The sequence below is a fragment of the Lactuca serriola genome, chromosome 2, assembly GCF_051521515.1.
Source record: "Lactuca serriola cultivar US96UC23 chromosome 2, Lser_US96UC23_V15, whole genome shotgun sequence".
NCBI lineage: Eukaryota > Viridiplantae > Streptophyta > Magnoliopsida > Asterales > Asteraceae > Lactuca > Lactuca serriola.
Window position 1 is genome coordinate 219,986,877 of NC_136409.1, and position 23,730 is coordinate 220,010,606.

The following is a 23,730-nucleotide window of genomic DNA, read 5'->3' on the forward strand; positions in this document are numbered from 1 at the left end:
CACCTTGGTTATGCATGAAACGAAAATATATTATGATGTCATTGCTAATTCAAGGCCCAAAACAACCTGGAAACGACATCGATGTGTATTTGGCTCCATTAATAGATGATATGAAAATATTATGGAATTCAGGCGTTGAAGTGTATGATGCATATATAGGGCATAATTTCCAACTCAGAGCTATGATTTTTTGCACCATAAGTGATTTCCCGGCATACGGGAATTTATCAGGATACAATACAAAAGGGAAAAAGGCATGCCCTATTTGTGAAGACGACATACATTCATTGTGGTTAAAAAACTACAAGAAAACTGTATACATGGGTCATCGAAGATTTCTTCCACATAAACACCAGTATCGTAGAGAAAAAAAGGTCTTCAATGGTAGAATCGAGAAAAAAAGGCAAGAAAACCATTAAATGGAGAAATTTTATTTTCCCGACTTGAAAATCTAAACATTGTGTTCGGTAAAGTAAAAGGTAAAAGTAGATCTGTTACCAATAGTATTTGGAAGAAGAGGTATATATTTTAGGATTTACCATACTGGAAGCACTTGCAAGTCCGACATTGTCTTGATATCATGCATATAGAGAAAAATGTTTGTGAAAGTTTGTTAGGGTTATTGTTGAACCTTAAAGGGAAGTCTAAAGATGGAGCTAGCGTTCGAAGAGACATGGTAGCAATGGGAATTAGACCCGAGCTTGCTCCAGTTGAGAATGTTGGGAGACGTACGTATTTGCCTCCAACATGTTATACCATGTCCAAGGATGAAAAAGAAAATTTTTGCCAATGCTTGCATAGTATGAAGGTTCCATCTGGCTATTCTGCTAACATTAAGAAGTTGGTGTCGATGAATGACTTAAAATTGGTAGGTATGAAATCCCATGATTGTTATGTTTTGTTGACACATATGATTCCCATTGCAATTTGTGGAATACTTCCAGACCGTATTCGACACACGATCATAAAGCTTTGCTTGTTTTTAAACATGATTCATTCAAAAGTTATTAGTCACGAAGAGTTGGATTCATGGCAAAGTGATATTATCATGACTTTATGCCAGCTCGAGATGTACTTTCCACTTTCTTTTTTTGATGTAATGGTTCACCTGATATCTCATATCGTAAGAGAAATAAAGGTTTGCGGTCCAGTTTTCCTACGATACATGTATCCATTCGAGAGATATATGAGTGTCTTAAAAGGGTATATAAGGAACCAAAATCGACCAGAGGGTAGTATTATTGAAGGATATACTTCAGAAGAGGCGATTGAATTTTGTACAGAGTATCTTCAAGGTGTCAAGAATATTGGCATTCCGAGATCTCGACATGCGGGTAGACTTGTAGGGACCGGGACAATTGGATTGAAAAGGCTCGTTCCAGATCGTGAGGAATTTCATCTTGCACATTTTACAGTGTTACAACACATGACAATCATTGCTCCATACATAAATGAGCACAAAAGAATGCTACAGACGAAGCATAGAAATAAGGGCGAAAGATGGTTGACTATCGAGCATAACAAAACCTTTTGCAAAATGGCTGAAAAATAAAGTGAAAGCAAGTTATGACAGAGAAAGTATGGATGAAGTAGTAGTGAGTTTGGGAAATGGTCCGCAAAACCTTGTGGCAACGTACCAAGGCTATGATATCAACGGGTATACATTTTACACCAATCGACAAGATGGTAAAAGTACATTTCAAAATAATGGAGTGACACTAATAGCCTCTACAATGAAATTCAGTGGGGCTAATCATGAGGAAAGGTGCAAGATTGCTAAAGACTCTTACTATGGTGTCATTCAAGAAATTTGGGAATTGAAATATGATTCCATCATTGTACCCATGTTCAAGTGCAGATGGGTTGACAACCAACGGGGTGTTAAAGTTGACAACGATGGTTTCACTATTGTCGACCTTTCAACAAATAGTTATGCATCTGAGCCATTCATTTTAGCCAAGCAAGCCACCCAAGTATTCTTTGTTGAGGATCCGAAAGATTCAGGATGACACATTGTCTTGCACGGTAAACGACGTATACTCGGTGTTGATGATGTCACAGATGAAGAAGAATACGATCATTTTGATGAGCTACCTCCATTTTCCATTGGTATCCCATCTTCGGATGATAATGTTGATGATACTACTTAAGATTTGACCACGACGAAGGATTATGGGAATGATGACATAATACACTTTTAAAAGGTAACAACCTAGTTATTTGATTCGTAACAAACAAAATTCATTGTAAAGTTGCTATTATGATCAACATATTAATACAATTTGTTTTATTACAGGTTGAACAACAACGAGATAAGAAGTTGTTCTTGCTCATTGGATTTGTTTGGAGAAGATTTAATGTAGTTAGGCTTTTAGTTTAATTATTTAGGACCAAAAACCCTTTTAAATTTGGTTTGTATTGAAATGTTTTTTTTTTTTGAAAAATGATTGTTCTTAAGTTCAAATTAAACTAACTTTGCAACATCCCAAAATTATGATGAAAAAATTTCATTTTTAATTCAACCAAAACATTAGTTATCTTTAAGTCAACATTCAATAATTGCTTATCCAAATATTCAATAGTACTTTTATAAGTAAACAATTATCAGAGTAGAATCCCAAAATTATCATGATGTGGAAACGTGGGTGGATGCGTTGTGATACAGTCGGGCCCTTACCTTTCGAAGCGAAAGTACCTAAAACCATAACCATAAAAACCGTAAGCATAAAGCTTAGTGAGCTCCCCAAAACTACCACATACCATACAAAGCACATATAACAAATAACATAACTCTAGGAGTACTCCCAACTGCATCGGGACGAATCCCGACATTGGCTAACCCGACATCGGACTCCTATCCGACATCGGGCTCAACCCGACATCCGACAGCATTAGGCATCGGGCTTACCCCGACACATACATATCATTATCACATAATCTGCATCGGGCTTACCCCGTGTCATCAGACCGAAGCCTGGAACACATTGAGCTTCAAGGGTGGCAACCCTAAGTTCAAAAACGGAGTTGCATGCTCAAGATCAAATCTTTGGATTTAAAAGGTCCAAATTTTCAAAACCCTAGATCTATTATTCAAGAAGGAAAGGTAGGAGCTTTATACCTCCTTTGAGTACCAAAAGGTGAGCTTGTTCTAGACCCTTGAGCTCAAGATACTCAAGTGCTTCTTCCTTCAACCTTGCTACACTTCTTCCAAGCCCTTTTTCACCAAAATAAACTCAAGAGGTCAAGCACACAAAGCAATGGAGTAAGGGACGAACTAGGGTTTTCTGGGAGTGAGGGAAAGGTGAGGAGGCCAAATGGGAGGCTATAATGGGGTTTATATATGTCTTAAACCCTGAAAATTAGGGTTTGACATATGCCCGCGTTCACTGGGCGTACCTCATGGTACGCTGCGCGTACGCCCCTAAGTCCCGCGCATCCAATGTGATTACTACGCCCCGCATACAGCTTATGGGCAGCCCACTCCTTGGCCCAATCCTCAAACGTCCATTCCAAAAGGGGCCATTGCCCAACATTAGTTCAAAACCAATATTAATTTGCATAATCAGTTAATACCTCGAGAGACAGATGTTACATATGAGCTTCATAGTTCACATATACACTGAAAATGTCATTTTAAGGGTAAAGTTTCCAACTTTGGATATATGTATCCATTCGAGAGATATATGAGTGTCTTAAAAGGGTATGTAAGGAACCAATATCGACCAAAAGGTAGTATTGTTGAAGGATATGCTTCAGAGGAGGCGATTGAATTCTGTACAAACTATCTTCAAGGTGTCAAGAATATTGGAATTCCAAGATCTCGACACGCGGGTAGACTTGTAGGGATCGGGACAATTGGATCGAAAAGACTCGTCCCAGACCGTGAGGAATTTCAGCTTGCACATTTTACAGTGTTACAACACATGACAGTCATTGCTCCATACATAAATGAGCACAAAAGAGTGCTACAGAGGATGCACAGAAATAAGGGTGAAAGATGGTTGACTACCGAGCGTAACAAAACTTTTGCAAAATGGCTGAAAAATAAAGTGAAAACAAGTTATTGCGAAGAAGGTATGGATGAAGTAGTAGTACAATTGGGGAATGGTCTGCAACATCTTGTGGCAACGTACCAAGGCTACGATATTAACGACTATACATTTTACACCAATCGACAAGATGGGAAAAGTACATTTCAAAACAGTGGTGTGATGTTAATAGCCTCTACGATGTTATTTAGCGGGGCTGATCATGATGCAAGGTGCAGGATCGCCAAAGACTCTTACTATGGTGTCATTCAAGAAATTTGGGAATTAAAATATGATTCCATCATTATACCTTTATTCAAGTGCAGATGGGTCGACAACCAACAAGGTGTTAAAGTTGACAACGATGGTTTCACTATTGTCGACCTTTCAACAAATGGCTATGTATCCGAGCCATTCATTTTAGCCAAACAAGCCACCCAAGTATTTTTTGTCGATGATCCAAAGGATTTGGGATGACACATCGTCTTGCATGGTAAACGGCGTATACTTGGTGTTGATAATGTCACAGATGAAGAAGATTATGATCATTTTGACGAGCTACCTCCGTTTTCCATTGGTATCCCTTCGTCGAATGATAATATTGATGATACCACTTACTTAAGATCTGACCACGATGAAGGATTATGGGAATGATGACACAATATTAAAAGGTAACAACCAAGTTATTTGATTTGAAACAAACAAAATTCAATGAAAATTTTCCATTATGATCAACATATTAATATAGTTTGCTTTATTGCAGGTCGACCAACTACGAGATAACAGGATTGACAGGATGCGCTGCTTATTGGATTTGTTTGTAGAAATTTGAAATTAGTTAGGCTTTCCAGTTTTATTGTTTAGGTCCAAAAAACCCTTTTAAATTTGGTTTGTATTGAAATATTTTTATGAAATATGATTGTTCTTAAGCTCTGAATTAAACCATCTTCAACAACAAAATAAATTCATTATTAACCTCTAAGTGGAATATTCTTAAATTAATTTTTTTAATAAAATCACGATAACAACAGTTATAACTAGAAATTATTGTTATTATATTTCATTATATTAAATTTTTTAAATATAATCATATGACATAAATAATAAATAATAAATAATACCCCAATATATGTGGCTGTTCAAAAAAATAAATAAATAAATAATACCCCAATAAAGGGACGTTTGGAATTGAAAAGTGTAAAAAAAAAAAAAAAAAAAAAAAAAAAAAAAAAATCCGTAATTAACAAATCTTATGTTGATTTAGTCAAATTTGATATTAACTTTACGCAAAAGGGTATATAATCACATGGATATTAATAAAAAAAAGTTTATACCAATCGAAATTAATCTTATACATTAACCATGGGGAAATAAAAAACAAGATTATATTAATTGGAAATTAACCTTATGTAGTTATATGTTACCATTTTCCATCACAGGTTATAATTAACCAAAGTTTTGTTTCCATAATGCAAATTAACCTTCATTATTTATTTTTAAACAAATTAGTTTCTACCATAAATCAACCACGTTGTGTAATGGATAAAATTACCGCCATTAATTTTCGATATCCTGCCATTTGACCCCATTATGCGGTTTTGAAGCTCCTGTAAAATTCAAAACCACCAAGTTATACTCACAAACAATGTTAATGCTTAGCTTCATCACCACGATAGCCAATAAACTATTGAGGTATACAATGGATGATCTACCACAACAGCCACCGCCACCACAAGAGAGAAAAAAGAAAATAGCCACACAACTAATTGACAGTCAAGAGCCACAAGAAATTGATTTCAATCATTTTGGTCTGCATTATGGGGATAAACAAATTAAGTTCGCCAATGAGTGTGGAGTCCTCACGCGATCGATGATTTCTATCAATTATCAAACATGGAAGAAAGTGCCGCAGGATGAACTTGAGATGCTGTGGTTAACTATTAAAGTATGATATCTAAGACCTATTATATGTGTTTTCATTTAGTCAAAATATGTTATTAACAGTTAAAATCTTTGCTTTGAGATAAACAGAGACGTTGGAATATTCAAAATAACAAACGCAGAGGTGATGTGCTTAAAATTTGTAATACTGCATGGAAATCCTACAAGAAGAGGCTAATACGTGATTTCATGGCCAATGGAAGAGATCCAATTCCAATCTACCCATATCTAGACCCTGATACATGGAAAACCTTCAAAAAGAGAGATCTTCAAAGGAATTTCAGGTTTGTTGGACTTTAGTTCATCTAGTTCTTTCCATGTTTTAATTGTGGTACCTCTGTTTGCAAATAATAAGTGAGAAAGCGAGAGCAAATGCAAAGCTTCAAAAAAATCCAGCACAGTTAGGTCCACATGGGTATCGGGGTAGACAAGCTAAATGGGAACAAGAGATTGCATCCGGAGGGTTGTCAGAAGAGTTAGCATCAGAATTGTGCAAGATAAAAAGCCAGCGTTCAAAAGATTTTGTCATGGGTAGGCTATCTAAAAATGAGTCTGGATCATATTATGCACCACCTGGCATGCAAGCAACAGTGACTAAGCTTGTAAGATAATTTTTCATTTTAAATTTTGTTATCATTTCTATTGTAATAATTGAATTCCAGTACATTAAGAAATCATGGTAAGATAAAAGTAAACTAACCATAAAATATAGAACTCTAGATCAATAGGAATTATCTATCTCTCAACTAACAACTTAAGCATACATCAATGTTTTGTACCAGTAATTCCTAGATATCTTTGTTCCATTCAAATGTTAATGTTGGATTTTATTCTAATAATCGCATTGCCTATGTTAACAGGCAGAGGTCGAAAGTCAGATATCCCGAGGAGATTGGGTCCCTGAACCTGGAGAAGATTCGTTGACAGCAGTGTTAGGAAGAGAGCATCCCTGTCGAACTAGGGCAGTTGGTTACACTGTTGGCTTGAGAAAAGCCATGCACGGGATAGATAAAAAGAAGAGGAAAATGCACGCCAAAGAATCTATGGATGAGTTGCGCGCCAAGTTGGACGACATTACAAAACAAGTGGCAGAGTTAAAGGCAGTGATACATGACTTTGGGAAGCAAGTCATGGACAATGTGAGCCTGAGAGTTCATAATAGTAGTTCTGACTCGATGCCAACCTTGGCTGCTATAACGGTAATTGTGTATACCTCTTTGCATGAGCTTAAATCTTGATAATGTATTTTAATTTTGAATTAGTTATTTAAAATTTGAGTTATTTATATACAAAACCTGCTTGCAGAACCCCACTTAGTGTAAATTGGTGTTACCATATGGAGCACTGGATCAGAATTGTGCTACTGGCTTGGTCTTTCCGTATGGGGATGGGTTAATACACTCACTCCCTTTGCGTGAAAATCACATGAAAGTGTTAATAGACCAAATCAACAAAGACTTTCAGAGTCTTCCTATTCCTGTAGTGACTGATGAAGTCAGTAATCTTCAAAATGCAGTTGGCCAAATAATTCAATGGCCACGAAATGCTATTATTCTGACTCATGTACATATTTTTTATCCTTGATTTTTTAGTTACTATGTATATGCATAATTTATTTCCAATGTGTTTAATGAAAATGGTTTGTGGATATAGATTCAAGGAAGAAAGCAACAAAATTCGACTCCAAGTTTGCCACAAACCAGTGTAGGGGGTTGTACAAGAAAGAACACACTCACTCCAATGAACAAATCGAAGCCAATTGAATTAGTACGTGAGCGATTGAAGAACAACCCACTAATTCATGTTGTAGCTGATGATGGCATTCTAGAAACTGACAAGTTTGAGTTTTGGGTAGCACATGATGAAATTCTTCAATTGTTGAACAAAAGAACACTTGATGTTACCATTCTAACCGTTTGGGAGATGTAAGTACACTTAACTTTATTATTGTTAGTTGCTCCAATCTTTTGTTTCTAGGTTGTCTGTAGATATTATATGCTTGTAACACATTTTGTCTTATTTTTAGGAATCTACATTCCATTGCACGTGTGAAGAACAAATGTTCTTTCCTAAACCCACATAAGATTCTTGGGGAAAGTTGCCAAGAAAACCCAGAAGCTGTCATAAATTACATTGTTGATGTGATGCAGATTCATCAAGGAAAACAATTTCTCATTGATCCATATATGCAAAGGTACTTAATGTTGATATATATAATCATTGTTAAACTTTCTCTATATTTATTGTTTATACTAATACTTCAAACATTACAAGTGAGCATTGGGTCTTGTTCGTGATCTACCCTCATAATGGCACCGGGTACATATTGATTCAATTAGGAGTCCTGTACAAAAGCCTGTGGATACCTATTACCTACTGAAGAAACATGTTGACACGTAAGAAATTTCATAAACGTGACATTCTTTTCTATTATTTTTATCACAACACTAATTTTTATTTTTCAGAGCTTTTGCAAGGTATGGGAAATACACATCAAATCCAATCAGTTGGACGCTCGCTGAGGTAATTCATGTCACTAAACCCAAAAATATAGATTTTGTATTTCACTTGTTTGATTAGTGTATATTTGTGATTACAATTTAGTGCAACCAACAACCCGGCGATTGGGAATGCGGCTATTATGTAATGAAATGGATGATGGATTTTGTGATGGTTGAACAACACGGATTCTTGAGTAGAGTAAGTACTTAAATATATTTATCATTTTTGTATATGACTATAGACTCTATTTTTTTATATAACAATTGTAATTTATATTTTTATATAGACTACTACCCCTTGGAAGGACACCACTCCTTTTTTGGAAACCACCTTGTTTTCAATTGTTGTGAAGTGGGCAACACAATTCCTGAACAAATATATGAAAGATGTGGTTTTCTAGAAAGACATATCTGGTTAGTTTTTAATACTTACAGCATCGAACTTTTAGTTTAACCTTGACCAATGTGTTATAGACTAAGAATACCTAATGTGCACATAATGTTCTAACCAGGTTCTTCTTTAATGTTTAGTTATGGCAAAACAAAAGGAACAATGGTGAAAGTTGGACTCGTTGTGATTGGAAGACTCACTTTGATTGGAACCATCAATGCTGTTTTTTTTTTATTGCTGTTCAAGTTTTTTTTTTCCAGCTGCAACAATTGCTTAACTAGTTAACTTATATTTGCATTACTGTTTGAACTTTATTATTGTTATGAGCAACTATTCAATTTAAATTTAATATTTCGTTTTATCTTGAATGTATCCAATATTTGGATGCTTAGGGTGCCATGTGAATGAAAATATGATTATTTATTGTGTACTAAATTTTTTTTGGAAAAGGGTAAAGGACCCGGTTGTTTATTATTATAGAACCGGGTAATATGTTGGTGGAAAATTGATTTTGGCTCAGTAAAAGACGTTGTTCTATGTATGGAGACCGGGTTTTATATTACAAATATGACCCGGTAGAAAACCGGGTTCTATATGTCTTTTCAAATATAACCCGGCCATAACAAACCCGGATTCGATTAGGCTTTTTAACCGGTTATTTTTGCTCTTTTTGTAGTAGTGTGATCTTGGTAGCACTAGCTTGCAAGGGAAGTTACCTGATAACGTACATCTTCAATCTTCAATATTTGGAAAAACTTGACTTGTCATTCAATTACTTAATAAACGGTCCATTGCCAAAAGTTAACACGAGCCTTAACACCCCTCTCAAGTGGTTGGATATCTCTCGCTGCGGTTTGGTAGGGTCCCTCCCCAAATCTCTAGTTAACCTGAGAGACATTACCAGTTTTGATTTATCATATAATTATAAGCTTACTGGAATGTTGCCATCTTTCTTGTTTACTTTTCCCTTGCTAGAAGACATTTTTCTTGATGGTAACATGTTTAGTGGAGGCTTACCATCAGAGTTCTTCAGCCATCGATCATTAAAGAGATTATCCCTCCGGCAGAATCAATTTAATGGGGAGATTAAAGGAGGCTCCACTCAACCATCGTTTAAACAACTCGTCAATCTCACTTATCTTGACCTTTCATTCAATAACTTCACAGGTTTGTGGGATTTGGATACATTGTTGTCAAGCCTACCAAACCTTCAAACACTTGATCTCGGTAACAGTGGCTTGTCTGTTGTCACTAACAACGGTTCTTCCAGCTATGTCAACCCTAATTTTCGTTACTTAGATTTGGCAGCTTGCAAACTAGCTTTATTCCCGGAGTCCTTACGAGGCATGAAAAATCTTATTGATTTAGATCTATCAAACAATGACATACATGGCCGCATTCCAGATTGGGCAAGGGAGATAGGAGCAAATGGATCTCTCACATAACTCCATAACAGGCTTGCCACAGTTTCAATGGGATGGAATGGAATATCTGAGTCTGCAGTCCAACCAGATTCAAGGACTGTTTCCTCCATCAATTTGCAACCTGAGAAAACTAGAGATGTTGGATATATCCAATAATAGATTTAGTGGAGTGATTCCAAAATGCTTAAGAAATATCATCTCCTCTCTTGTGATGGTAGATATGGGGAATAATAGTTTTCATGGCATCATTCCAGATGTGTACAAGGAGTGTGGAGAATTACAAGGGCTTATATTGAATGGAAATCAATTACAAGGAGAGATCCCAAGTTCCTTGTCCAAATGTCAATCCTTGATGGTATTAGATCTTGGAAACAACAAATTAAACGGCACATTCCCTCATTGGTTAGGTGATCTTCCAACACTGCAGGCTCTTGTCCTTAAATCAAACAAGTTCCATGGTCCCATTGAAACCCCTGCTACTTATAAAAGCGCATTTCCAGGTATGCGAGTCCTCGACTTATCTCATAATGAGTTTGAAGGCCATCTCCCACGGACGTATTTGCAAAATTTCAATGCCATGAAAAACGTGGTAAAGAATAGAACAACACCCACATATTTATCCGCAGGTGGAAAGTATTACTCGGTCACTATTATGGTGAAAGGCAGGGACCTACACTTTCTAAAAATTTCGGTTGACTATGTAATTGTCGATCTATCAAACAACCGCTTTGAAGGGGAGATTTTGGGCGTCATCGGTTGTCTTGCTTCTCTCATAGTGCTTGACCTATCCCACAACAGCCTCACAGGCCAAATTCCATCTGTTTTAGGGAATCTCTCCGAGATTGAATCCTTAGACCTCTCTTGTAATCAACTCACAGGAGAGATCCCCCGAAGCCTTGCAGGCTTGACATTTCTTGCATTCTTAAATCTCTCCCACAACCATCTTGTGGGACATATTCCAACAGGAACACAATTCACTACATTTACGGCGTCTTCATTTGGAGGGAATCCAGAACTTTGTGGTATTCCATTACCCAACAAGTGTGAGCATCCACTCACACCACAACTTCAAGTCAATGGAGATGGAGATGAAGAGAGCGGATTTACATGGAGAGTGGTGATGATGGGGTATGGGTGTGGGACCATACTTGGATTAGTCATGGGTTATGTCATGTTGTCTACCGGACGACCAAAATGGTTCAATGTGATTGCTGATGCAGGAGAGCACATGATCCGAACAAGGAAAAAAAAGAGAAGATACGTATATATTGGAAAATGAACGTAGATTCTGACAGGTCTTTATTTTACATGTTCTTTTGTTCATCCAAAATGTGCTAAATGACTTAACTCTGTTTTCCTAATCTAATTCTCTCTGATGCAGGTTGAGAATCTATGGAAGCACTGGGAACTTTTGGATTATGCAGTTGTTGATTTGTATATTTCTAAATAATGTTGTATATATATCAAGCTTGTCTGGATTTATGTATGAATTTTCTGTTAGAATATATTTCCTAGTGATGTACTAAAGGTTCTAAATACAAAAATATATCATTAGTATTTTTATGTCAATGTGGATAATGAACCTTATCAATTATGGAAAGGAAAACGCATATTGGACGACCAAACAACACACAAAAAACTTCTCTAACATTGATATATCAAACAATGTAAACAATCATAACATATATTTGATGTCGACTTGTGCCACCCATATCTTTAGTTTAGAAGAAGAATTAGACCACACACTATTGGATGTTGAGACCATGAGGTGGGTGAGGAACAAAGTGTGAATGGTGTCTGAAAGCAACTCCTAAGCAAACTACTTGACATATCACGCACCATGAGTATATATTTGAGCAAGTGTAAATGTTTATATAACAATTAAAGACGATGAGTAATTTAAACGTGTTTATCTCTTTTTCCCTTTCCTTTTTCTTTTTCTTCATTTCTTTTGCTTCTTCCTAGCTCTTCCTTTAGTGCCACTAAAAAATGCTCTCGTCAACAGGCCTTTGAATGGTAGTTTGTTTATTAACTAGATTATTCAGAATAAAATATTATTAATAGATGTAAGAACTTAATTATGTCATAAAACAATCATTAGAATGGTTGTTTAGCTACTAATACAGCTAACATGACCTTTCATAGGCTTTGAGTCAGATTAATATACATGCTGACAGAGATATTTGTCAAAAGGGCCATCCTTGAGATATGAGAGGGGATAATCGTCAAATGTTTGTCTAACAAACTTGATTCTTCATTTAAAGACACAGAAGAGATAGCAAGATAAATGTGTAGTTACTAGATTACACGTATTGTCATCTTAAATTAGTAAAGCAATGATCAAAATCTTCTTACATTTATGTAATTGTTAGATAAAACTTTGATTATCTAACAATTGAACTTCTCATTCCGACGTTTGATCAATTTATTTCTTAATTTTCCAAACGATTTATATATATGATTATAATGTACACGATGTTAATTTGGGGCTAATAAGGGTGCGTTTAGTTGCGGAAAAATGTGTCGTTTTCTGGAAAAAAATTTCCAAGAAAAATGAGAATTTTGAAAACGCATTTAGTTCGTCTATTTTTCTAAAATTTTCACGGAAAATGAAAATTTTCCGTTTTCTAAAATTACAAAGAAGTTGAAATTTTTTGAAAAACTGATAATCATTGCTTTCCACATTTTTCTAATTCCAATATTTTTCTAAAATATAAACACATCCACTCCAACCTCATCCACCTCTACCTACCCCACATTACCACCCTCCAAACCCCCCCCCCCCCCCCCACACACACACACACACACACACACATACATACCCACCCCACACACACCCACCCGCACACACATATACACACACCAACCCACAAACACCCACACACACACCAACCCACAAACACACACACATACATACCCACCCACCCACACACATACATACCCACATACACACACACCAACCCACACATACATACCCATCCACACACACCCACCCACAAACACACCCACTCGCACACACACATACACACACACCAACCCACAAACACACACATACATACCCACCCACCCACTCACATACATACCCACATACACACACACCAACCCACACATACATACCCACCCACACACACCCACCCACAAACACACACACATACATATCCACCAACGCACCCACGCACACACAAACACACTCACACACATACCCACCAACACCCCCACAAACACACACTTACACACACACAAACCCACACCTACCCCACCCTCACAAAAACACAAACTCACACCTACCCCCACCCTCACAGACACGCACACCCACACATACACAAACCTCCACCTACCCTCACAAACACATATACACACAAACACACACTCACACCCCCACCCCCCAACACCACCACGACAATCACCGACCTACCATCACCATCACCACCACCACCACCACTAACCCGTCACTAGCACCACCACCACCGTTGCCGCCGCCATCACCACCACTGACACAATTGCCGCCACCACCACCATCGCCTGTCATCACCACCACCGCCACCGACCCGTTACCGTCACCGCCACCACCCACACCCTACCACCGCTACCGTTTTCTAAAGATGAAAACCGATAGAAAAATACACATGTAAACACGTTTTCTAATTTTCTAAAACTGAAAATGAAAAATGAATAAGTTTAACTAAACGCGTTTTCTAAATTTTTCAATAAAAAATGAAAACGGAAAACAAAAATCGAAAAGGAAAACAAAAAAACAAAAAATGAAAACTGTTTTTCCGTAACTAAACACATCCTAGATTTAGAACTAATTTCAATGAAGTAAAAATTTGAAACAAGCATCAACCATGAAATTGATAATGATATCCAACAGGTGAAAAGAGAGCAAGTGGTGGAATACCAGATAAAATTGCTATCACCGCTTACGACGAAGCGACTATGGTAGCAGCGGCGGTTACTAGTGTTTCCCTCTTGTGTTGTTTGTGATTTCAATTTGTGTTTCAGAGATGCATTCTTAGAAAAGAAGATGGATTTATGGGTATTCTAATTATTTTTATAATTTTAAATTCATTATAATCATTTTTTCAAATGTTTAAAATATTAAAAAGAAAGAATTTAGACAATAATATTTTTCAGATGTTTACAATATTAAAAAAAACAAAAACAAAATTTAGACAAATGAAACAAATATGCAAAAACAACCCAATCATTTTGATAAGTCAGATTCTGATTGGCCCACAAGATCATTGCAATTTGCAACATACGCCCTCTTTTCATGATAAAGATCTCCAAAAGTAGGTCATGGTGAAGCCCAAACATACATAACAGAGCACTATTATATCCTTCAGTTAACCCAAACTAACTTAGTTTCAATCACAGTCCAAAGTTATTTATGGATAAACATTTTTAATTATGCTTATTTTTAATATATGATACCCAAAATACTAATTTTTGTTGTAGAACTAAAAAAATCATAATATGGAGACTTAACGAACCTTGAGTCTTTCAATGGCTCTTCCATTGAAGTTTTTCGTCCTCCCTAAAAGATGAGATGTCAGGTGCAAGTCTGTGGTCATAATTTGAGATGGTTGTAATGGGATCTTACTATCTTAATTAGTTATCATTGGTTCTTTACAAGTTTCTAAGATTTGGTGTAGGAAACATTTTGTGATTTGATCATGCTCATGTGCGTGATTTTAGCAAGTCATTAATTGGTTATTTGCAAGTTTTGTTATATCTAATTATTGTTGTTTGAGATTAGTATTTTGGTCAGATATATCAGATCTTTATTGTCTTCTGTGTTTGTGGGGTTTATGTTGATTTTGTTGGCGAATTCTCCGAGTCCGTTTGTGGCTTGAGGCGTGGATCGGGTTCAGCATAATAGTTTGGAGTGCAGTCCAAGTTATCAGTTTAATTTAAATATGAGATAATTATCTATTCCATATATAGAGGGTCTATTCTAGATAATTATATGATTTAAATTAAATCTAGATTCCTAGCTATATACAATTGTGTTGGGTTGTATACATATATATATTTAGATGCCATGTTGGGTATGTCAGGAGCAAAGGAATCACAAATAATTAGAGCTTTTGTGTAGCTTTCTCTAATAAAGACTTGCGTGTTTGGCATTGTTTGTGTTTTATTTTTCTCTTTAGTTCTGTTAATTGCTTGAATTGGTATCAGAGCGTGGAGGCAATTTCAGAATCAGAAGAAGACGAATCTAATTGGTGTTGTGGTTGATTCAATCAAAGCAATCGAATATGACAGGGGGCGAGACCTCAAACCCGCAACCAAAAGAATCGCATTCCTTATCGTTTCAATTCCCTCAATTGACCTCAATAAACTACATAATTTGGCGCATGCGGATGGAGGTTTTACTTGGTATTCATGGTGTGTGGGACGTGATTGATCCGGGCTCAACGGATGTCAAAAGGAACAACATCGTGAAAGGATTGTTGTTTCAATCAGTATCGGAGGATGTAATCTTGCAAATCGGTAACCTGAAAACTAGGAAGGAGATGTGGGAAGCAATCAAAACTCGTAACTTAGGGGCAGAACGAGTAAAGGAAGCACGCTTACAAACATTGACTTCGGAATTCGAAAGCTTGAGGATGAAGGACACGAGTTCAATAGATGACTTTTCTTCAAAGTTATCTGGTATTGCATATGTTTCAGCGACACTTGCAGAAACAATTTCCAGGAGAAGCTAGTAAAGAAATTCCTCACAAGTCTTCCTAAACACTTCATTCACATCGTGGCAGCACTCGAACAAGTTCTGGACCTCAAAACAACTTCCTTTGAAGACTTTGTTGGAAGGTTGAAAGCATACAAAGAACGAATAAAAGACTCTGACAAAGCACTCGAGTCCGGTGAAAAGTTGTTTTACTCCAGAACTGAAAATACAATAAGAAACCAACACTCGGGCCTTGGGAAAGGGCGTGGAGCATACCGTGGGGGACGAGGCCGTGGACGTGGTCGGGGTCGGGGTAACACCCAAAAGTATGACGAAAGGGACTCATCAAAATACCGGGAAGATGAAAAGAAAAAGAGCAATAGTAATCAGAAAAGAGACCTCTCAAACATTAAGTGTTACCGTTGCGATAAATACGGTCACTTTGTTTCGAAATACCCGGATCGAATTAAGAACCATGAAGCAAACCTAAACGATGCACGAGAAGGAGGTGTAAACCATGCGGAAGGGACATTTTTTATGATGAAGGAAGAGATGATTTTTCTAAATGAAAACAAATATGTTCCTCCCAAAGTCGAGCCTAACCAAGATGAAGACGATGTTTGGTATCTCGACAATGGTGCAAGCAATCACATGACCGGTAAATACTCATATTTTTCTGAATTAAATAAGCGAATAACTGGTAGAGTAAGGTTTGGAGATGGCTCGTGCGTGCGTATAGAAGGAAAGGGATCAATTTTCTTTGAAGGTAAAAATGGAGAACAAAAATTGATGAAAGACATTTACTACATTCCATCACTTCGAAGCAATGTAATAAGTCTTGGCCAAACAACATTATTTGGATGTGACATACGACTCCATGGTGATTATCTAACAATGAAAGACACATGTGGAAGGTTGCTTATGAAGGTCCCACGAAGAGAAAATCGTCTCTACGAAACACGACTAAAAGTTGGAAAGCCTTATTGTTTGCAAGCAAAATTTGATGATGAGTCTTGGTTATGGCACGCGCATCTTGGCCATATTAACTTTGGTGCAGTGAATATGATGCACAACTTAGCCATCGGAGTACCAGCAATAAAGCACGAAGATCATATATGTGAAATTTGTGTGATAGGCAAGTAAAACAAACACTTGTTCCCAAAGAAGTCTAATTATGAGTCAAAAGATGTTCTTGAGATGTTACATGGAGACATTTGCGACCAATCGAACCCCAACTCAAGCAGGTAATAATTATATATTAGTTCTTATTGATGACTTTTCTAGATACATGTGGTCCTTTTTGTTGAAGCACAAGAACAATGCGTCGGATGTAATCAAGAGATTTAAAATGTCAATCGAAAATCGAACGGGTAAAGAGATTAAGACATTTCACACAGATAGAGGTGGTGAATTTACATCTAACGATTTTAATCGTTTTTGGAGCGAAGAAGGTGTTGCTAGAATGTTAACAGCTCCATACTCACCCTAACAAAATGGCATTGTAGAACGTTGAAACCGGACCCTAATCGAGATGACACGTTGCCTCATGAAAGCGACAGAGGTCCCAAACCAATTTTGGGGAGAAGCCGCACGACATGCAACTTTTATTATAAACCGAACCCCTACGCGAGCATTGGTAGGAGTCACACCATTTGAAAAATTCTATGGTTATAAACCAAACCTCCGAGATTTAAAAGTGTTTGGGTGTATCACTTATGAAAGAATTGTTTCAAAGTATTTAAAAAACTCGATGATAGATCAAGATCGTTGGTCTATTTCGGAAAAGAACCAGGTTCAGGAGGTGTACGACTTTACAACCCTGATGAAAATAAAATAATTATAAGTTACAATGTAATTTATGATGAAAAATCAGCATGGAAGTGGAATTCAGAAACCACCTCGTGCACAGTTGCATCAAATATGGAATCAAGAACATTTAATGTGCATTGGGTCGAGAACTCAAGATCTAACCAATTAAACCCAGTAGATAGTTGGACATAATCATCCCTCTAATCAGACCCAACAGGCTGATGTGAGCAGCCCAAGACAAGAAAACCACGAAGAAAATAGCGGGCATGATTGGAGCGAAATTCACAACAACTTTGACAACCACAGTGAAGACGAAATAGCCCCGGTACGTCGATCAAATTGTGTCTCTGTTTTACCAATCCGTTTAAACGATTATGAGTTAAACATTTACGGTTTAATGTTGACTTATGATGAGGAACCAAGGAACTTTAATGAAGCCATTGTGGTACCTGAATGGCATAAGGCAATGAAAACCAAGATTGAATCAATCGAGAAGAATAACACGTGGAAACTAGTGCCTCTACCCAAGAATGTTAAACCAATCGGCCTAAAGTGGTTATATAAAATCAAAAGAAATGCGGACAGATCCATATCAAGGTACAAGGCGCGACTAGTTGCAAAAGGCTATGTACAAGAATCTGACATTGATTTTGATGAAGTCTTTGCGCCGGTAGCTCGTCTCGAGACAATTCGACTCTTAATTGCTCTCGCAGCCGGGAAGGGATGGAAGATTTACCACTTAGACGTGAAAACGGCCTTCTTACATGGTGATTTGAAAGAAGAAGATTACGTGAGTCAACCCAAAGGTTTCGAAAATCCGGGAGAGAGAGGAAAAGTTTACAAGTTAGCGAAAGCATTGTATGGCTTACGACAAGCACCAAGGGTGTGGAACATAAAACGCGATAGCATCTTACAAGGAATAGGTTTTAAACGATGTTTGCAAGAATCGGCAGTTTATAAAAAGGTGTCTAAAGGCGAATTCGTCATCGTGGCCGTGTATGTGGATGATTTATTCGTAACGGGAACGTGTCAGGAAATTACAAGTCAATTCAAAAGAATGATGTCGTCAAAATTTGAAATGTCAGACCTTGGGTTGTTAACTTGGTTGTTAACTTATTACTTGGGCATCGAAGTATCTCAAGAAAGGGATTGTGTGATGATCTAGCAAGAAAACTATGCCATGAAGATCTTAAAAGAAGCGAGCATGGAAGATTGTAATGCGACACAATGTCCATTGGAACCGGGATTAAAATTGTCAAAAGCCGAGAATGAACCTGAAGTTGAAGCCACTCACTATAGAAGGATAGTGGGTTGTTTGCGCTACCTTCTACATACTCGTCCAGACTTATCTTACTCGCTCGGAGTAGTAAGTCGTTATATGCAAAATCCGAGAGAATCACATACGCACGCAATCAAGCAAATTCTTCGTTACCTACGTGGAACAATCTTGCTTGGAATAAAATATGAGATAAGTGATGAGTTGAAACTTTTGGTTTATAGTGACAGTAGTCATAATGTAGACGTGGATGATGGTCGAAGCACTACCGGTCATATATTATTTCTTGGAAAATCTCCAATCACATGGTGTTCGCAAAAACAAGAAATGGTTGCTCTATCTTCATGTGAAGCCGAATTCATGGCAGCTACCTCGGCTGCATGTCAAGCGGTTTAGCTAAGGGAGTTTCTTGCAGAGGTGGCAGGATTAGAGAAACGAAAGGTGTTAATTCTCATAGATAACAACTCGGCTATTGCATTGTCTAAAAACTGGTGTTTCATGGAAGGAGCAAGCATATTCACACACGTTTCCACTTCATACGAGAGCATGTGGAAAACGAGCAAGTCGAAATTGAATATGTGAAAGGAAATGAGCAAGTGGCGGATCCCCTAACGAAGGCCTTAGCGCGCATAAAGTTTTTGGAAATGAGACCGTTACTTGGTGTGCATGAATTACTCTCTACTTAGAAATTCAGAGGGATAATTGTTGGCGAATTATCTGAGTCCGTTTGTGGCTTGAGGCGTGGATCAGGTTCGGCATAATAGTTTGGAGTGCAGTCAAGTTATCAGTTTAATTTAAATATGAGATAATTATCTATTCCATATATAGAGGGTCTATTCTAGATAAATATATGATTTAAATTAAATCTAGATTCCTAGCTATATACAATCGTGTTGGGTTGTATACATATATATATTTAGATGCCATGTTGGGTATGTCAGGAGCAAAGGAATCACAAATAATTAGAGTTTGTGTAGCTTTCTCTAATAAAGACTTGCGTGTTTGGCATTGTCTGTGTTTTATTTTTCTCTTTAGTTCTGTTAATTGCTTGAGATTTTTCCTTTGTACTAATCTGCATTCCATTCATTCATAGCCTTTTCTAATTTGTATTCATGTTATGTGGTGTTTCAGTTAACGATACACTAGAGTTTGTTACATCCTCATTAAAGGCACTTCGTTGATGATCTTGTATCTAATTAATCGATTGAAAAGTTTGAAACACAAAAATATTACCGATCGAATTAAGGGCATATCAGAAAGAATTGAAATCCCAATCAACTTTATTAAAAAAGATTCTTTGATTGTTTCTCATCAAAGTTTGAAATACTGCAGAAGTTGACATAAACAACTTCTAACTTTAAGTTATTACAGTTTGCCGGTTCAAAAAAAAGTAAGTTTTTTGGATCTTCTTGGTATTCTGAAACTCATACCAATCTTCCACGTAAGAAGAATCTGTTTTCTATCATAGATACTTTTCGTATCTGCCAATATTAATTTGAAAATCAGAAACGAATATATAGTTCCTCTGCATCAAACTTTAGATTTTCATAATCCATTCGTTCTCTATCTAATAATAAAAGACAGATGAAAATGGCCTCAAAGTTAGGTACTCTTGCTTTGAAATTATGGTTAGGCCACACTTGTATTGTGTATATGGAAACTAGTTATTCTTGTTGTTGATGGCAATGGAGAATTGGAGATGATGACGTTAAACCGGTTTGGCCTTAAATTAAGTTTACAATATCAGTCAACTTCGTCAATATTCTTGATTCTCATTAATCAATTCAAAGTTTGTAACTTACACGTATTCATAAAAATATTAAACCTAATCCCCCAAGACTTGGTCTTTGCTTCCTCATTTTTATTGGATGATTGGATCACAAATAGATACCGACACAACCAACAAATCTAAACTATGTGTAATACAGTCAAACATTCTATAAGATCTCATACTTCTAAAAACTTATTATTAGTAATAATAAATTAATAAATATCAATTTAATATTGGACTCATGGTCTTAGTTACTTTTTAGTAATGGTGCATTATATGTAAGTTTATTCTTCCTTATTTCTACTCTTTAGCAGTTTAAAACCAGTTTATCATAATGCAGTTTCATAGAAAACATACAACACAAAAATCACAGATTAGGCACAAGGAAATCAATCTATGTTAAACCTTTTTTTCTAGAAGTTTCTTCCATTCCATAATTTTTTGTTTATTGCGTTGACAACAATAATTGATATCACGGGACCATTATTTTAGGCCTTCACATTCAAGTCTGGTGCAAGCATAACATTATAAAATGTTTTTGAGTTCAATCTATTTGAAATATATCATCTGTGTGGCAAGTGTAAATGTTCATATCAATTCAAAAGAATGAGTAATTCAAATTTGTTTCTCTCCCTTTCCATTCCCCTTTTCTTTTTTTTTCATGTGTTTTGCTTCCACCTCTTCTTTCAATACCACTAAAAAATGCTCTCGTCAACAAAGCCTTGCATTGCTTTTCTTTAAACAAAACCTTTCCTCCATTAATTTCCCAAATGATGATCCTCAATCTGAGTTAGAATGTATTCTGCTTGGTTCTGATTTTCATCCAATTAAGATGAAATGGAGCACAAGTACTAATTGTTGCATCTGGGATGGTATCACCTGCAACCATTTCACCGGTGACGTTATCAGTATCGACCTAAGTTGTGGTATATATGTTACAAGGTACCATCCACCCTAACACCTCCCTCTTTAATCTTCCTCATCTCCAAAAACTCAACCTTGCTTACAATGTTTTTACTGATTCCTAACTTCCACGTGACTTTTCTAATAGTCTCACACGTCTCAACATCGCTTCATGTGGGCTTAAGGGTGATATTCCTAGGGAAATCTCATTTCTTTCCAAATTGGTTTCTCTTGATCTCTCTAAGAATGTCGAACTGCAAATTCAACATTATATTTTGAACAATCTGTTACAAAATTCTACTCATCTGATAGAGCTCATTTGATAGAGCTTGTCATGTCTGGTGTTGATGTAGGTTGGGCTTTACCCACTTATCTTAATATCTCTTCTTCTCTAAAAACAATCGATCTTAAAAACACCAGTTTGCAAGGGAAATTACCTGATGTTCAATCTTCCATATTTGGAATAACTTGACTTGTCGGAAAATAACTACCTCAGTAGTCCATGACCCAAAGTTAACAAGAGCCTTAATATCCCTCTCGAGTGGTTGAGTCTCTCATCCACCAATTTATCTGTAGAAACATTTGACTCAATTGGGCATCTCACATCCTTGAATGCTTTGGGTCTCTCTTACTATGGTTTGTATGGGCCGTTTCCCAAATCCTTAGTTAAAGTTATGTTGGTGATTTGTTATCATCAATGTTATTTAAGTGTAATGGGATTACTTTGTTGACCAAAAGTAATCTTGATAAATATTAAAAAAGTAAGGAAGGTGTGGAGTACACACTTGTTTAAGTTTGATCAAGTTTTAAAGTACACTGTCATTTAGGGGCGAAGCCCCTGAACGAACGGGGTCTGGGGGTAGCGCCCCTGGGAGGGGGGGGAGGGGGTCCAAGGGGCAGCAGCCCTTGGCGGGGTCCAAGGGTATGTTACTATATTAAAAATGCATCAGAAAATTGTTTTGTAACATCCCGAGTTCAGGAGTACAAGTTCAGGGTTCAAAGTGTAAATGTGGAAGAGAAACTCGGCGAGTCCACGAGTGGACTCGGCGAGTAGGGTCGCGACTCTGGTCGCGTGTTAAATGGCCAACTCGGCGAGTCGGCGGCTGGACTCGGCGAGTTGGTGCTGAGTGGAGAAAACCCTAATTTCGAAGGTTGAGCCCTATATAAAGAACATAATACCCTCTCCCCAGCTTCTTACTCTCCCTTGATGTCCAGAAACCCTAGCTTTCGATTGAGAGAGAGTTAGAGAGCATTTAGAGCCTTGGAGGAGGAAATCTTGGAGGGGGATTGAAGAACAAGAAGGTTGGAGCAAGGGGCTTTGCAGAGATTTAGCTTATTCATCGGTTAGAGCTTTCATTTGAGGTAATAATCTTCTGTTTGAGCTTTTGTGCATCTAGATCTATCATTTATGGGGTTTTTGGGGGCATAAATGAGGTCCATCTTAAGTTTGGTGGAAGATCTGAGGTTGCTACCTCAGATCTAGGTTGTTAATGATCCAGAAAGCCATAAAGTCTATGCTCAAGAGTTGTTGGTGAAGTTCTTTTGTCCCAAACCCTAGCCCTAGAGTATATTATGCTTAGATCTCTTTGGATTCACGTAAAGTTTGCCACTTTACGTGATGGATGGCTTGTAGAAGGGTAGATCTATAGTTTAGAGCTTCTGCATGGCTTGGAAAGCCTCTATATGGTTTCAGATCTAAGGGTACTCAGCGAGTCACAAAGGTGTACTCGGCGAGTTGCTTGAAGATGGGCAGGAACTCGAGGAGTTGGAAGAACAACTCGGCGAGTTGGTTGAAGATAGTCTTGGACTCGGTGAGTCTGATCGAGAGGTCCTAACCTTCTTCTGGTTGAGCCGTGAACCGGTGAGTCAAGGGATGACTCAGTGAGTTGAGTGAGAAAGGACTCAGAGTTGTGGAACTCCGTGAGTCTCGGGGTGACTCGGCGAGTTGAGTCGCGGATTAGGGAAGTTCTGAGCATGGGGACTCGACGATTCATCGGATTGACTCGGCGAGT

At 37.3% G+C, this 23,730-nt stretch overlaps 1 protein-coding gene, 1 long non-coding RNA gene and 2 pseudogenes across 2 annotated transcripts; all 4 read left to right on the forward strand.

The window, feature by feature from the left end:
* Positions 1–8,237: 8,237 nt before the first annotated feature.
* LOC145090813 (uncharacterized) lies at positions 8,238–9,117 on the forward strand. The gene is made up of 5 exons (XR_013701768.1): positions 8,238–8,365; positions 8,435–8,492; positions 8,574–8,669; positions 8,758–8,884; positions 9,002–9,117. It is a non-coding gene; the product is annotated as an uncharacterized LOC145090813 (long non-coding RNA).
* A 1,226-nt stretch (positions 9,118–10,343) lies between these two features.
* Positions 10,344–11,735, forward strand: LOC145090092 (receptor-like protein 7). Its single transcript, XM_079028439.1, has 2 exons — positions 10,344–11,546; positions 11,667–11,735. The coding sequence occupies exons 1-2, from the start codon at positions 10,344–10,346 to the stop codon at positions 11,733–11,735; spliced, it is 1,272 nt and encodes a 423-aa protein (XP_078884565.1).
* A 7,237-nt stretch (positions 11,736–18,972) lies between these two features.
* On the forward strand, positions 18,973–19,440 carry LOC145090093 (secreted RxLR effector protein 161 pseudogene; annotated as a pseudogene).
* A 1,981-nt stretch (positions 19,441–21,421) lies between these two features.
* Positions 21,422–22,041, forward strand: LOC145090094 (receptor-like protein 6; annotated as a pseudogene).
* Positions 22,042–23,730: the final 1,689 nt, after the last annotated feature.